We start from the raw sequence: 15936 nt of genomic DNA, 5'->3' as shown, positions 1-15936 counted from the left end.
CAAGAAGTTATATGAAGCAGTAAAACAGGCTTCACTAGTGAATGGTTGTGTTTGGGTTGAGTCACATAATTACTATTAATAAAAAACTAATGATTCGGTTGATCATATAAATGCAAATAATGTTTTGTTTGTAACTTTTTCAATCACAATGATAAATAATATGTTTGCTTGCTAGGAGCTCAAAGAATTAAATATACATGATTATTCATAATTGAATATAACGTATTATTAACTTTTATTCTGTGTGTGTGTGTGTGTGTGTGTGTGTGTGTGTGTGTGTGTGTGTGTGTGTGTGTGTGTAGTTACATACAGAGGAGTTTTGTGTGTTTAGTAACTGTGGTGTCTTCAGCGTAACAGTGATGTTCTGAAAAGGCGTGTGTGTGTGTGAGATGTTTTGACCTTGGTGGTACCAGTCAGCTGTGTTTCCTAATTAGAGAATAAATTATACCTGTTTGTTTTTTTTGTTTGTTTTTATGGGCTGTAGAATTTTTCTTTTACAAAAATGTGTGTTTTATGATAGAACTGCAGTTTAAAGAAAATGCACACATAAATGCACAACCAGCTTGTCATATTCAGTAATCCTGAAACCTGTATATTCTCTTCGATTCTCTAACTGCTCAATCATGATGTATGTATTTTCTGATGTGTGTGTGTGTGTGTGTGTGTGTGTGTGTGTGTGTGTGTGTGTGTGTGTGTGTGTGTGTGTGTGTGTGTATGCACTTGCTTCTCAGACTACGGCCAGAAGGCCAAAGGTGAGTTTACATTTGCAACAAGATTTAAAACTAATCCAGATGTGTGACTTTAACGTATTATGAACAAGCCAGGGAGTGTGATTTTTCTCACCTGTAATTGGTCCCTTCTGAGCTGAGGGAACCTTTATGTTGATGCGTGTGATGTGTGTTACTTTACACTCTGATTTTTTATTTAAATGAAAGGTGAAAATGTATCACTTATTCGATTTTTTTTATAACTCAATCCCAGATGCTGAAATTCATTTCTGTTTTATTAATCTACATTAAGCTTCGGTGCTCAGCTGGTATATTCTTTGAAACAGGATAATGCTCCATTTATTTCAATGTGGACTGCATTTTTCATTCTTTTTAATAAATGTGAGCCATCATTCTTTTTTACATAAAAGTAAGACAGTGATGTTCACATATCTGATATATACTCTGACATAGTGATGACACCATATGATAGTCAGCTGTGATTTGTGTGTACGTGTGTGTCAGGCACGGGCAGGTGTTGGAGTAAAGGTGGGTTCTGGCTCAGCTTCAGCAGGAGAGATGAGCAGCAGTGAACCCAGCACACCTGCTCAAACCCCACTGGCTGCTCCAGTTATCCCCTCCCCTGTTGGGACGCTCCCTTCCCCTGGACTTCCTCCCATCCCAACCCCGAGTAAGGTGGGATATGACATTCTGGTTTCTTTATAGGAATTGTACATCATTTCTTCCAGTTTTTATGCACATCATAATGTCTAATATCAAGCATCAGAGTCCAATGAAGGTTTTTTTATTATTTACATTTCTACACTGAGAATGTATTTTTTAATATTCGTCAGTTGTTTTCTGTTTGCAGTTTAGTTTTAAAGCAATAATGGGTTTATATTAAATTTGATGTGGTTATTTTTATGGTGACATTATGAATTGCGTTTGTTTGTTGTGGGTGCGTCAACAGTGGGTCAGTGTAATACTGATATGTTGTATATAATGTGACCTAATGTTCCTCTCCTGACTATATGACTAGTATTAAATTCCATCCAAAAATAAGCTAATAATATATGTAGATAGAACGAAGATTAAAGATGATATACAGTGGTGTGATTTCTTTTTCTTTTGCATGTTTGTCACACTTTAATTTCAGATCATCAAAATAATTTAATTAGTAAAAGATAACACAAGTGAACATATCATGCAGTTTTTAAATGAAGGTTTTTATTACTGAGTGAAAAACAAAATCCAAAACTACATGGCTCTGTGTGAAAAAGTGTTTGCCCCCCTGTTAAAACTGTGGTTTATCACACCTGAGTTAAATTTCTCCAGCCACACCCAGGCCTGATTCACACCCAGGCCTGATTACTGCCACACCTGTTCACAATCAAGAAATCTCTTACATAAGACCTGCCTGACAAAGTGAAGTAGACCAAAAGATGCTCAAAAACTAGACATCATGCAGAGATCCAAAGAAATTCAGAAACAAATGAGAAAGAAAGTAATTGAGATCTATCAGTCTGGAAAAGGTTATAAAGCCATTTCTAAAGCTTTGGGACTCCAGTGAACCACAGTGATTATTCACGAATGGCAAAAACATGGAACAGTGTAGAACCTTCCCAAGAGTGACCGGCCGACCAAAATTTCCCTAAAAGCACAGCGACGACTCGTCCAAGAGGTCACAAAAGACCCCACAACAACATCCAAAGAACTGCAGGCCTCACTTGCCTCAGTTAAGGTCAGTGTTCATGACTCCACCATAAGAAAGAGACTGGGCAAAAATGGTCTGCATGAGTTCCAAGACGAAAACCGCTGCTGAAAAAAAGAACATAAAGGCTCGTCTTTGATTTGCCAGAAAACATCTTGACGTTCCCCAAGACTTTTTGGCAAAATGCTCTGTGGACTAACGAGACAAAAGTTTAACTTTTTGGAAAGTCCAATTACGTCTGGCATGAAAGTAACACCACATTTCAGAAAAAGAACATCATACCAACAGTAAAATATGGTGGTGGTAGTGTGATGGTCTGGGGCTGTTTTGCTGCTTTAGGACCTGGAAGACTTGCTGTGATATATGGAACCATGAATTTGGCTGTTTACCAAAAAATCATAAAGGAGAATGTCCAGCCATCTGTTTGCGACCCCAAGCTGAAGCGAACTTGGGTTCTGCAGCAGGACAATGATCCAAAACACACCAGCAAGTCCACCTCTGAATGGCTGAAGAAAAACCAAATTAAGACTTTGGAGTGGCCTAGTCAAAGTCCTGACCTGAATCCTATTGAGATGCTGTGGCATGACATTAAAAAGGCAGTTCATGCTCAAAAACCCTCCAATGTGGCTGAATTACAACAATTCAGCATTGATGAGTGGATCAAAATTCCTCCACAGCTCTGTAACAGACTCATTGTAAGTTATTGCAAACGCTTGATTGTAGTTGGTGCTGCTAAGGGTGGTCCAACCAGTTATTAGGTTTAGGGGCAAACACTTTTTTTTTACACAGGGCCATGTAGTTTTGTTTTCGCACAATAATAAAAACCTTCATTTAAAAACTGTATGTCGTGTTCACTTCTGTTCTCTTCTACTAATATTTAAATTAGTTTGATGATCTGAAACATTACAGTGTGACAAACATGCAAAGAAATCAGGACAAAGGCAAACACTTTTTCACACCATTGTATAATGTAATAAACAATTTTATCCAAGTTTATCCAACGTTTATACAACGTTATTTAACGTTGTACAACCTGCACAGATAGGCTAGCTATATAGCTTAACATATAATACAGTGCTAACTAGTGTGTGGGTAATGGTACCAGGGAATTGCAAAGTGGGTGCAATTTTCTTGTTCCCTGATGCACATAACAAGTTAAAGTGTGTTTATGTAAAAGCTCAGCTTGACACCGATTTTCTGCATGTTCTTAGTTCTTTTTAACAAAGATTACATATTATTATTATTATTTTTTAATTTTTTTTTGCACAGAACTTTATGTTGCACATGTGCACTTTGTGTCATTAGTTTAGATTTATGTGTATTTCTGTGTTCCTTGTGTTCCTTTTGGTCTTGGGGAAACGTTGTTACATTTCACTGTGTACTGCACTGTACAGTATATGGTTGAAATGACAATAAAGCCTACTTGACTTGGCTTGACTTGAACAGTTAAATATATACATATATATGTGTTGTGTGTGTGTGTAATCAGGAGGAGGAGGCTCTCCGGGTGCAGGTGAAAGATCTGGAAGAGAAGCTGGAGACCCTGCGGATAAAGCGGGCGGAGGATAAGGCCAAGCTAAAGGAGCTGGAGAAGCACAAGATCCAGCTGGAGCAGCTACAGGAGTGGAAGAGCAAGATGCAGGAGCAGCAAAATGAACTGCAGAAACAACTCAAAGAGGCCAGAAAGGTACATTTTGTGTGAGAACATTAATTTCCCTTTATCTCTGTAGAAAATGAAGAAGTAATAGGTGAATACTGCTTGAAAAATATTTGATAACATGCCTGTGGCACCACGCTAAAACGGTAAAGCAACTCCTAAAAGATTAACGAGGCTGATGGTTGAGGAGAAGCATTATAGCACGCAAACACAGATTTTATTCCCTAATGTCTTTTTCACGATAGGAAGCAAAAGAGGCGTTGGAAGCGAAGGAACATTACATGGAGGAGATGGCAGACACCGCAGACGCTATCGAGATGGCAACCTTAGATAAAGAGATGGCAGAGGAGAGGGCGGAGTCTTTGCAGCAGGAGGTTGACGCACTTAAAGAGAAGGTGGAGGAACTGACCATGGACCTGGAGATCCTCAAACATGAGATAGAAGAGAAAGGTACAGATAGATACCTTACAAACACAAATGCTTTACTTCATTTTACTTTTTGACACACACATCACTCCTAGAAACTAGTTTATTTACAATGGCTCATGGTTTGCAGGCTCTGATGGTGCAGCATCAAGCTATCACGTGAAACAACTTGAAGAACAAAATGCCCGCCTGAAGGAGGCTTTGGTCAGGTGCGTGTAATCCAATTACGGTATAAGGTCTGTCGTGGCAGCTGTGTAAGTCCAGATGTTCATCTGTTTGTGTGTGTGTGTGTGTATGTGTCAGGATGCGTGACCTGTCTGCCTCTGAGAAACAGGAGCACTCAAAACTTCAGAAGCAGGCGGAGAAAAAGAACTTTGAGTTGGAGGCAATGATGCTGCAGAAGGAGAAAATACAAGAGGAAATGAAGGTGGCAGAGAAGACCATAGATGAGCTCAAAGAACAGGTGCTTTGAGCCTCCCACACCCTCACCTAGAGAAATGGGGAACACATTAGAAGTGTGTGAATGACTGCCACTAATGGAACCTTTCCTTTTTTTTTCACTTTTTTTTATTTTAAACATTAATTTCAGTATAATCATATAGCTTATTTTTCTCGTGATCTTGACCTAAAGATCAGTGCTTAATTTTTCTGTGTATTAGGAATAAGAGCACGTTCTAGAGGCGGCATCATGGATAATAACCATAACTATTTGTGGTAGTGGACGCGTGGTGTCAAGTTCACAAGAGGATTAAGTAGTGATCAAGACAAAACAACTTGTTATGTAGAGATCATGAGAAAGCAGAAAAGAAAAAATATTATAATGCATTTTTTTTTCAATATCTGGACATACACAGTAAAAATAATGCAATTTGCTGTCTAGATGTATCTGTCTAAAAAATAAATTATATTTTTTGAAAATGTAAATATTCCCAGAATATTTGGTAATGGTTACATTTATTACATCCACAGATTCGCCAACTTTTTGGAGAGTTTTTGGTTGTTTGTACTGGGGTTTTAAAATATCTAATAATGTTTCAACAGTATTCCTTTTAATTTAATGAAGTTAAATCTAGTTGATTTTCGATAAAATTTCCATATACGACGTGGTATCAAAAGGTTTCGAGGCTATGTCTGTTTGAGAAGAACTCTGTGACAGGGTGTGCACATGGTCAGAACAGCAGATGTCTTTACTGACGTGGTCAAAATAACACCAGTTGCACAGCAGGATGATGTATTTCGGCATTATGAAGGTCGGTGCTCCCCGTGACTGTGCGTGAAGCCTTGTGCTGTCATTTTCTGGTGTTTTACAAAACTAGTCCCAAAACCTTTTGATACCGCCTCATAGTTGATCACTCTTCTAATTAACTTTTAAAATTATGTGAAGCACATGATTTAATGGAACTGACATTGCAAGTTAACAATGCACAATTTACTCGATCATTAGGTTTTATAATATGTAAGACGTGTGCTTACGTTGTAGGTGGATGCAGCTCTTGGAGCTGAAGAGATGGTGGTTACTCTCACTGAGCGTAACCTGGATCTGGAAGAGAGAGTGCGAGAGCTCAGAGAGGCTGTTACTGACCTGGTGAGTCAACACATTGTACTGGCAGAGGGGGAGGGAATATATATACTTATATACTTTAGCAGTCCATTAAACAAAAATGTTTATATTGACCAAAACAAAATGTTTTTCTTTACACGTGTTTGTGAGAGTTTAATATCTTTCATATATACAAGATCCCAGAATTCAGCTTGCTAACTAACAAATTGTCCAATTAATGGAATGTGTGTGTCTAAATGTGCGTGTATTTTATTGTAGGAAGCCATTAATGAGATGAATGACGAGCTGCAGGAGAACGCCAGAGAGACGGAGCTGGAACTGAGGGAGCAGCTGGATTTGAGTGCGGCCAGCGTGCGGGAGGCCGAGAAACGTGTGGAAGCAGCTCAAGAGACTATGGCGGATTACCAACACACCATCCAGAAATACAGAGAGCTGACCGCACACCTTCAGGTGCTGCAGTCTCCTCACACTCACCTTTAGTAAAAATAAATTCTGAATCTGAAGCATTTGAAGAAACATTAGATGAAGAGATAAGATGCTGATTTGAAAGTGTCTGTATGTAGGAAGTAAACAGAGAGCTGATGAGCCAACAGGAGGCCAACTCTGAGCTGCAGCAGCAACCTGCCGAGATCTTCGACTTCAAGATCAAGTTCGCAGAAACCAAGGCATACGCAAAGGTTCATACCTAAGACATGCACACACATAACACACTCAAAAATGTTTTCGATGTTTGTCTGTGTTGGTGGGTACATGTATATGTGTGTGTTTTATCCCAGGCCATTGAAATGGAGTTGCGTAAGATGGAAGTGACTCAGGCGAACAGACAGGTGGCTCTGCTCACTACCTTTATGCCCGAGTCCTTCCTGAGACATGGAGGAGACCATGACTGCATCCTCGTCTTGCTACTCATTCCCAGACTCGTCTGCAAGGTACTCTCTGAGTGAGTGTACACTAGTGTGTGTGTGTGTGTGTGTGTGTGTGTGTGTGTGTGTGTGTGTGTGTGTGTGTGTGTGTGTGTGTGTGTGGACACTGAATGCTTTTATGATTTATTAGGGTTAGGGTTTGTGTCCTTGTGTGTAAAGAGTACCTGAAAATCATACTTGAGTAAAAGTATAGATGCATTAGTGCAAAACGTACTTAAGTCACCAATTCCAATTCCACTATGACTTGAGTAAAAGTCTTAGTGTATCTAATTTGAACAGTACTTAAGTATTTGACTCAGTATTTGACTAGTCCTCAACACCAAGACACGTTAGTGAAAAGTCACTAGAATTAAGCAAAGATTAAACAAGTCGGTCAAACAAAAAAAAGTAGTTAAGCAATCTTTCAAAAAGGGATCTTTACTTAACAAATAAAATGACTGTATCATGTAAAGAAGTTAGTATTTAATAGATAAATAAAATAAATGTAAATCATTTTGGAAAAAAAATAATATTCAGGGCCGACTGATTTGATGCACCTCTCAGTCTCAGAGAGAGAGAATATGTTTTATTAAACTTTAACAAAAGCTGTTTCTCAAAGTGTTTGGACTTTATTCGAGGTCTTTTTGGACTGAAAATGAGGCCAGTGGTGCTAAAAAGACGCTCATGGGCAGCAGACATGAGCAGGGGAGTTTTGAACCTTAAAGTCATCTTCAACAGAGGTGCACAATGTAATCGGTAACGCTCATTGTTAATTAAAATATAGTGGAGTTAAAAGTACATCTATTGAATCCTAAATGTAGTTGAGTAGAGAATAAAAGTTACTTTTTGATACTCAGTAAAACTAAAAAGTAGCCAACAATTTAATGTAATATGTACAGTAACAAAGTAAATTAAATACTTTACACATTGTTTAATCATTTGATTATTGAGTACTTGCTAAATAATAAAGTGGATATAGTTTTATATTATTATTATTCAGCTATTGAAGTTATAATTGACTGGTAGCTTTAATGGAACATGTCTTCATATTTGTGTCTAAGAATGAATTTGGTCTCGCTTTGTATCCTTTAGAAGTGAATTTTAGAACAAATATGCCATATTGAATCCAACTGCTGGATTATCTACAGAAAAGTGTGTGCTGCTGGTTATATAAGTGCTGGGCATATTTAATTTTTACACTGGAAGTGGTCTCTGATCCTCTGTATTAATGTGCTCTGTGTGTGTGTTGGTGTGTGTTACAGGCAGAGCTAATCAGCAAACAAGCACAGGAGAAGTTTGATCTGACAGAGAACAGCTCTCATAGACCGGGAATGAGAGGGGCAGTGGGAGAGCAGCTTAGCTTTGCTGCTGGACTTGTTTATTCTCTGAGTCTGCTGCAGGCAACGCTGCACAAATATGAATAGTGTGTACACATAATCCAACTATCCTATTAAATCCATTGTTTTGCTTGTGCTGAATTGATTTTTTATTTTTTTTTCCCTTTCCCCCCTATAGCGCCCTTAATCAGTGTAACGTGGAGGTTTATAAGCGAGTGGGCTCCCTTTACACTGAGATGAGTGTGCATGAGCGTTCTTTAGACTTTCTCATCGATTTGCTGCACAAGGATCAACTGGATGAAACTGTGAATGTGGAGCCACTTACTAAGGCCATTAAATATTATCAGGTATTTTTTTCCTTTCATGCATGCACACAGATACATACATATACACTGTATATACATGCAGTATATAGATTTACCATATCCTAAACACTTAGTATGGCACAAGAGCATATATCATGAAACACATTATGTTCTGTTCTGTGCCTGCAGCATCTTTATAGCATTCACCTAGCCAATCAGGCGGAGAACTGCACCATGCAGCTGGCTGACCATATCAAAGTAAGACATTATTTCCAAATCAATCTAAAAGCTCTTTTCCACTGAACAATGCTACTCGCCAAGTTTACACTGCCGTGTGTGTGTGTGTGTGTGTGTGTGTGTGTGTGTGTGTGTGTGTGTGTGTGTGTGTTGGTGCCACTTTCTAATTGCAACCAACTCATATTTAAACTTAAGCATTTTCTGAGACCGAATGTTAAATGTTTTTGTACAATATTCATGAGGTTCCTAGGTAGGGCAAGGAGAAAAAAAAGGAGAAAATCTTGACAATTACACATATCAAGGGAGTGAATGAATGAAGAATGAAAGGAATAGGAAAGGATGAAAGACATTTGTTGAAGTATGGTGAAATATTGTAAGTAGAACAATTAGGTGGAAGACATCTTTCGAAAATGAAATATTAAATGTAAAACACACACATTTACATGCACATCTTTATTACCCAAAAGGGCTCAACAAATATAAACTATTGAATTAAAATTTTCCAGTTATGAGATTTTATTTATTTTATTTTATTTTATTTTATTTTATTATACAATTGTATGTCTATTGCATTCATTTCATTTCATTTATTCAATTTTATTTTTATAAAATATTATTTTAGATATTATTTAACCAATCAGGCATTTAATTTACAATTGTAAAAAAAAAATTTAACTGTTCAAATGTTCATCACAAATTTTAATAAAAAAAAAAAAATAAAAAAACTACAAGCAATTTAATGTTTTAGGTGTGTACTGAAACGTGAATTTTGTGTACAGTTTCACCCCGATATTTTTATATACAGTAAATATATATATACAATTGTCAGACTTTTTATTTAAACAAACATACATGATTTATTGTCAAGTCCACTGGCTGTAGCTTTATTGGGTTGTTAAGAAAATATTAATTGTTTTTTTTTTACATATTGTGCATGAATATTGCTTAGAATACACTTTGATATTAAAAACAGTTTATATATTATGTCATCGACTACAAAATCCATAAGTCGGAGGACTAGAAAACATATTTATTAACACATCCCTGAATCTCTGCAGTTCACTCAGAGTGCTCTGGACTGCATGGCGGTGGAAGTGGGTCGTCTGCGTGCCTTTCTGCAGGCAGGAGAGGAAGAAACCCCGTTTTGTGCTTTGCTTAAAGATCTGGACACTTCTTGTAGCGACATTCGGCAGTTCTGCAAGAAGATTCGCCGCCGCATGCCGGGCACCGATGCGCCAGGCATTCCTGCTGCACTCAACTTTGGGCCTCAGGTCCACATACACAATACTAACATAGATTTTTTTGCTAGCACTCATTCACAGTTAAAAATCTATTATGTATGACTGTTCACCTCCGATAAAACTTGCATACAATGCATGCATTTAATCCATATTCATGTATAAAGTGGACAGACATGGCTTTATGTAATGTGTGTGTGTTTACAGGTAAGTGAAACGCTTGCTGAAAGCAGGAGGCAGTTGGCGTGGCTGAATGCTGTGCTGCAGGAGGTGGCTGCAGCAGGAGCTCAGCTTATTGCGCCACTTGGTGAACATGAGGGGCTGCCAACACTTAAACTGGAGGACATGGCCTTCAAAGCAGCCGAACAGGTCAGTGCATGTGTATGTCCCTGTGTGTCTGTGTGTAGCATAGATAAGTGATCGAGAGAGTGAGTTAGTGTGAATATAGTTTTAACTTTGAAATTTGTTTCACATTTTGTTTTAGTAGTTTTGTTTCATTTTTATTTTCAGCCAGACAGATTTTAGACATTTGAATACATTATATTGTGTAATATCAGTAGGCACCCACTAAACAAGTTTGTGGACACCTGGTCATAAGTATGGTATGTGCTTTTTGAGCAGCGCATTTCACATTTAGTCCCAATTTGTTTTTAGAAGATGTTCTACTAGATTTTGAAGTGTGCATGTGGACATTTGTGTTCATCAGCCACAAGGGTGTTGGTAAAGTCAGTTACTGCTGTAGATGAGGAGTCCTGGGGTGATCTTTCTCTCTAAACCATGTAAACCATGTAAACCTTATCTTCATGGAGCTCTTTTTTTGCACAGGGGCACTGTCATGCTGGAACAGGTTTGGGTTTCCAAGTTCAAGTGACCACAAAATTGTATTATACCAAATCCAAAGACATCCTACACAATTGTGTGCTTCTAGCTTTTCTGTAACAGTTTGGAGAAGGACCACATATAGCAAAAAAGATCAGGTGTCCCAATAATTTTGCCAATATAGTGTATTATTGAAATGCATAAAGTATGAAAAACCTTTTATCCTATCAACCAAATAAACTTACTGAGGAAACCTTTTGATGTTTTATAGAGATCCTTACTTGTCTTTTTATTTATTTATTTTTTTTTAGAAAATCATTTAGAACTCTGAAAGACCCAGGAAGTGTTTTTTGTGGAAATATTATGTTACAAAAATGTCATTTTTTTAATGTGTTCTGTTTGCTTGCTTAGATCTACGGCTCCCAGGGTATAAACCTCTATGAGTGTCTGCGCCAGTCCTGTAGCATCATCATCGCTACCATGAACAAGATGGCCACTGCTATGCAGGAGGGAGAGTATGACTCTGAGAAGCCACATACCGGAGTGAGTTTGATACCACAGTTTGATGTCTGCAGAGCAGTTCATTATTTACAGCTAGGCCCGAAATGCTCTAGACAAACACTGGAAACCATTTTCCAATTCAGATATTTATGTTTTTTTTGCAAAGTTTACAGATGTACAATGTGTGTTTGGTGTAGATGGCCCCAGTGGAGGTGCGAGCGGCTGCACTGAGAGCAGAGATCACAGATGCTGAGGGACTTGGTCTGAAGTTAGAAGACAGAGAGACTGTCATCAAAGAGCTTAAGAAATCCCTGAAAATAAAGGTACCCACATTCTTAAAAGAGACTGCAGTACACTCACATACCTTCGCTGCACATGTATAGGTGACTAATAAAATGTTGTGCCATTGTGCAGGGTGAAGAGTTGAGCGAGGCCAATGTACGTCTGAGTCTTCTAGAGAAGAAGCTAGACAGCTCATCAAAGGATGCAGACGAACGTGTGGAGAAAATCCAAACTATTCTGGATGAGACTCAGGCCATCCTAAAGAAAAAGGAGAAGTAAGAGATTTGAATGATCTCATAAACACATAACGGTTACATGAAAATGTAGCTTGTTTTCACACATTACTTGACCAAATACTTTGTCACACATCTCTGTCTACGTATGTGTATAGAGAATTTGAAGAGACCATGGATGCTCTTCAGGCTGATATAGACCAACTCGAGGCAGAGAAGACAGAGCTGAGGCAAAGGATAAATAGCCAATCAAAATTGACCATTGAGGGACTCAGGGGAAGTCCTGCCTCTGGCATTGCATCCATTGTGACTGGTGGCATCACAACTGGTAAGAATAAAAAATATATGAGAAGTGAAATAAAATACATTTTTAGGGCAGTCTAAAGTATGTATGATTATAATGATGTAAACGTATTAGTGATATCAAGAGTAAATACAACATTGTAAAGTCTATATGTGTATACGTGAAATATTAGGCAGGATGTATGCAAGCTATATATAAATAAACATACATATATTTAAGTGTTTTTCCATCATTATTGAAATCCAGCTGGTTTTCCCAGACTATCATACATTTTTTACTTTTTTCTTTCTCTAAATCTAATATGTATCTTCTTGTCTCTCTCCTGATGCAGAGGATCAAAAAGGTAAACTGGATACAATCTTTGCTACTTTGTGATCTGTACTGTATGTCACAGCATTATGCAAAAAGGGTTTGCTGGAGTTTCACACATTCCATTACAGGCGTTTTATTTTCTATCTGATTTGGCAACCATTCTCTGAATTGTGAGAATTTAATCAAATGTGGCACACGTGTTACAAATGCTGCTGCCATTGAGTTGTATAAAGTTGTTTGGAAAAGCTATTATTATGAGATGTAAGATTTAACTGGCGAAAAGAAGACAACGATTATCAGAACTTCGACAATGGCATATCAATGCTTAGAAACCGCTAAGATAATTAGCAAAGATCAGCGTAGCATAAAGTAGAATGTTGCAGTTTCAAATACAATTGGGAAATTTCAAATAAGAACAAAAGTTATTTCACACCATAGATGTTATACTTATTAAGTTATTACTTAGACTTATTAAGGAATGCCAATGAAACAGCAAAAATGTACGTTGAGGATGGTGGCAGCAAAGTTTTTCAGAGCAACAAGGTCCCCTATTTTGGATGTATCTAAAAAATGGTGTTTTACTATTATTAAATTCATCTATAATGCAGTGGCAGGCCGTGCATTTTACACCTTCAGGGGTGTCCTGCCTGAATCAGTCCATCTCTTAATACCATCAATATGATGCCACGGCTAGAGACACCATCAATATTATAGAGAAACGCAGTATAACAGAGCGCTGCATTACAGGCATCAAATAAATGATCCTGGGTTTCTGTGCATTTCTGTGCATTGCTTCCCTGCATTACGGTTTTCCTTGGGATTTGAAATGAAGGCAAATTGTGTGTTTTTATGCAAATTTTATGGGGGGAAAAAACAAGTATAAATTGTGCATGAAAAAGTTTAAGAACTGTTTTAAACCTTTCCTCGTGCTTTTCAGGTCCCGCTTTTCTTTAAAAGTCCATCTTTTAAATTTCCTTATAATTGTATCCTCCTACCAAATCAATTTCTTCTCCAGCTATTAAATCCACACAAATATATTTGAACTTGTGCAGTTTGCTACGCAAGCGGGTTGCAAGCTCTGACTAGTGCACTCTGACCATCCAGTCAAAGGACGTGAAAATGCTGACATGATCGGACGCCTTCTAGTTGCCCTCGGAGTGACCAAATCGCAATCTAATTGGTTAAAGCAACAGCTTCAAGCAACATGGAGTTTAGAGAAGGCCTTTCTGGCCCTGATGGCCTGCCACTGCCTTAAAGTGTTTGGGCCCAGACATACATGAAGGTGGATTTCAAACCTGAATAGGTTACCGACAAGCACTCAGGCTTCTTGGGATGAAATAATTAGCGAGTTCCAAGTTCCAAATTTAAAGCTGACTTCTTATCAAAATGTTCATACTAAATTGATAAAAAACATGGCACAAACTTTGTGCCATAGTACAAAAATAAGACTCTGGTATCATAACAAAATGTGACATGCATATAAAGCTCAATTGCAATCTACCAAATAGGCAGTTGAGCATTGAATAAATGTGAACCAAATGAAGTGACCGGTATTTTCACTTCATTTTTAATCTCAAGTGAAATCCTATAGAACCTCAAATATATTCCTTTGGATATCAGTTCACTTCAATAGATGAACTGAACTATTGTCTACTATTTCCTTAGCAGCAGACATTCAGAATTTAAATTAAAGACACAGCCATGACAATTTCATCTGTAAATAAACACAATATTGGAAGACTAGTTAAACAGAAACACCATTTTTATTAGTTCTAAATAAACATAGTCCCATTGTTTTATTAAACTATTCTAAAACGGTACAAATGCCTTACAAGAATTATTATATATTTGTACATAAATAATGGAAATGATTCAAGATAAAAAGATCTGAATGATAGTAGGTGTTTTGCATAATAGCTTGACACACATTGAACTCTCCTCACTTCTTTCCTCTTCCTTTTCTGGCCTCCCTAAAATCCCTGCCTCTCTGCATGGCTCTTATGATTGTCAAACTCTATACAGTGCATGGAACTGACATTACATTAAACATTATACACAAAAATATCCGTATTCATCAAAAACCGCTGTTCCTGCCAAATGCTTTTGAAAAGTGACAATGGGTACCTTGTAATCTGGCCTGTGTGTATGTGTATGTGTGTAGGTTCTGTAGGAGTGTGTGGTGCAGGAGGTATGCAGGTGATAGATTCTCCACTGCTGACACAGCAGATTGAAGCTCAGAGGCTCAGCATAAAGCACCTGAAGAATGAAAACAACATACTGAAGGTCTTCTGTTCACAAAAATCACTTTGCAGAAATGTTACCATGGTCTGGTCTTAGATCCAGTTACAATGCCACTAATCCAGGGAAGCTTAATTAAACTAGAGGTCTCGTGGCAGTATCCTGCTCATTTCACTGTAGGAGTAGACTGTGATGCAACACAATTATCCGTTTGGTGATTTGGGCAAACGTAGACATGCTGTCTTTTTGGACGTGGAGATTTGCATGCTTTCCTTTCAGTCACAGCAAAACTAGCCAGTCATTCAGGTCTGTAAATTCATGTATAAGGAAGAAGTTGTTACGCAGCATAAACGGCAATTTGAAAATTTCCAATGTCTATGAAAAAGCGTGTGAGCGTTCATTTTTCCCAGGCTGTAGTTCTCATATGACTGGGAAGAGCTGGCAGGTGAATCGAAATTAGCAGGTTACCAAATTAGGGAAAAAAAACTAGGGGACAATATAAAAGAGACTGCATTGGTGAAGCTGCCAGATAAGAAGATTTAATACTATAATAATGCTCTTTATTAGGGATGTGCATCTCGATAATTGATGTTGATGCGATTCACATCTCGATGCATAGCCAACGACACAATAAATTAAAGATACATATGAAGCAGCTACCGATGTGATGCAACCCGATTCCCCCTGATAACGATGCAGTGCGATCCGATTTAGCTTTAATTTAACACAATGCAATTCAATGTAATGTAATTCCAATGCATTGGAAAAAATATGATGTAATGCATTTCAATATGGTACAGTTTTTTTTTAGCTTTTATTTCTCTGCTTCAGACAGACAGCAAATCACCAATTAACTTACTTAATGATGAAATAAAACCAGAGGTTCTTTTCATGTTATGTTTTCAGGAAGATGCAGCTCTACCTCTGCCATGTTAATCTGTATTCTATGTGACTCTCAGGATACGCCTCGGTCTCAATAGTGTTGTGATACGTCATAATCACGTAGCAACAGCGGTGCTGAGAGAATGCGCTTGAGAAACAGTTTAACGAGGAGAAATCAATCTACATATCAAACATTGGTCACAAATTATTGGTCTCGTTCTAAATAATAAAAGTATAGTGCATCTACTTAGAATTATATATAAATAAATCATTTTCTACCAATG

The 15936-nt window shown here is 37.7% G+C and overlaps 1 protein-coding gene across 8 annotated transcripts in view; it reads left to right on the top strand.

Moving 5' to 3' along the window:
* Positions 1 to 15936, top strand: part of dctn1b (dynactin 1b) — a 35882-nt gene that overhangs the window by 14679 nt on the left and 5267 nt on the right. For 3 of the 8 annotated variants that reach the window (XM_083539877.1, XM_083539873.1, XM_083539872.1), the window contains exons 5-24: positions 732 to 752; positions 1233 to 1403; positions 3908 to 4105; positions 4321 to 4525; positions 4632 to 4710; positions 4805 to 4964; positions 5982 to 6086; positions 6321 to 6512; positions 6626 to 6739; positions 6839 to 6991; positions 8227 to 8387; positions 8480 to 8648; positions 8796 to 8864; positions 9902 to 10114; positions 10289 to 10450; positions 11312 to 11443; positions 11599 to 11724; positions 11816 to 11958; positions 12075 to 12268; positions 14706 to 14815. In XM_083539877.1, the coding sequence (XP_083396003.1) occupies positions 732 to 752; positions 1233 to 1403; positions 3908 to 4105; positions 4321 to 4525; positions 4632 to 4710; positions 4805 to 4964; positions 5982 to 6086; positions 6321 to 6512; positions 6626 to 6739; positions 6839 to 6991; positions 8227 to 8387; positions 8480 to 8648; positions 8796 to 8864; positions 9902 to 10114; positions 10289 to 10450; positions 11312 to 11443; positions 11599 to 11724; positions 11816 to 11958; positions 12075 to 12268; positions 14706 to 14815 (2877 nt within the window). Of the gene's footprint in view, positions 1 to 731; positions 753 to 1232; positions 1404 to 3907; positions 4106 to 4320; positions 4526 to 4631; positions 4711 to 4804; positions 4965 to 5981; positions 6087 to 6320; positions 6513 to 6625; positions 6740 to 6838; positions 6992 to 8226; positions 8388 to 8479; positions 8649 to 8795; positions 8865 to 9901; positions 10115 to 10288; positions 10451 to 11311; positions 11444 to 11598; positions 11725 to 11815; positions 11959 to 12074; positions 12269 to 14693; positions 14816 to 15936 lie in introns of all 8 variants that reach the window. The other 5 variants (XM_083539878.1, XM_083539876.1, XM_083539874.1 and 2 more) reach the window with 2 other exon arrangements.

Source organism: Silurus aristotelis (genome assembly GCF_946808225.1).
Source record: "Silurus aristotelis genome assembly, chromosome: 4".
Lineage (NCBI taxonomy): Eukaryota > Metazoa > Chordata > Actinopteri > Siluriformes > Siluridae > Silurus > Silurus aristotelis.
Note: the sequence above shows the minus strand (reverse complement) of the source record. Positions and strands in the feature narration are given on the sequence as shown.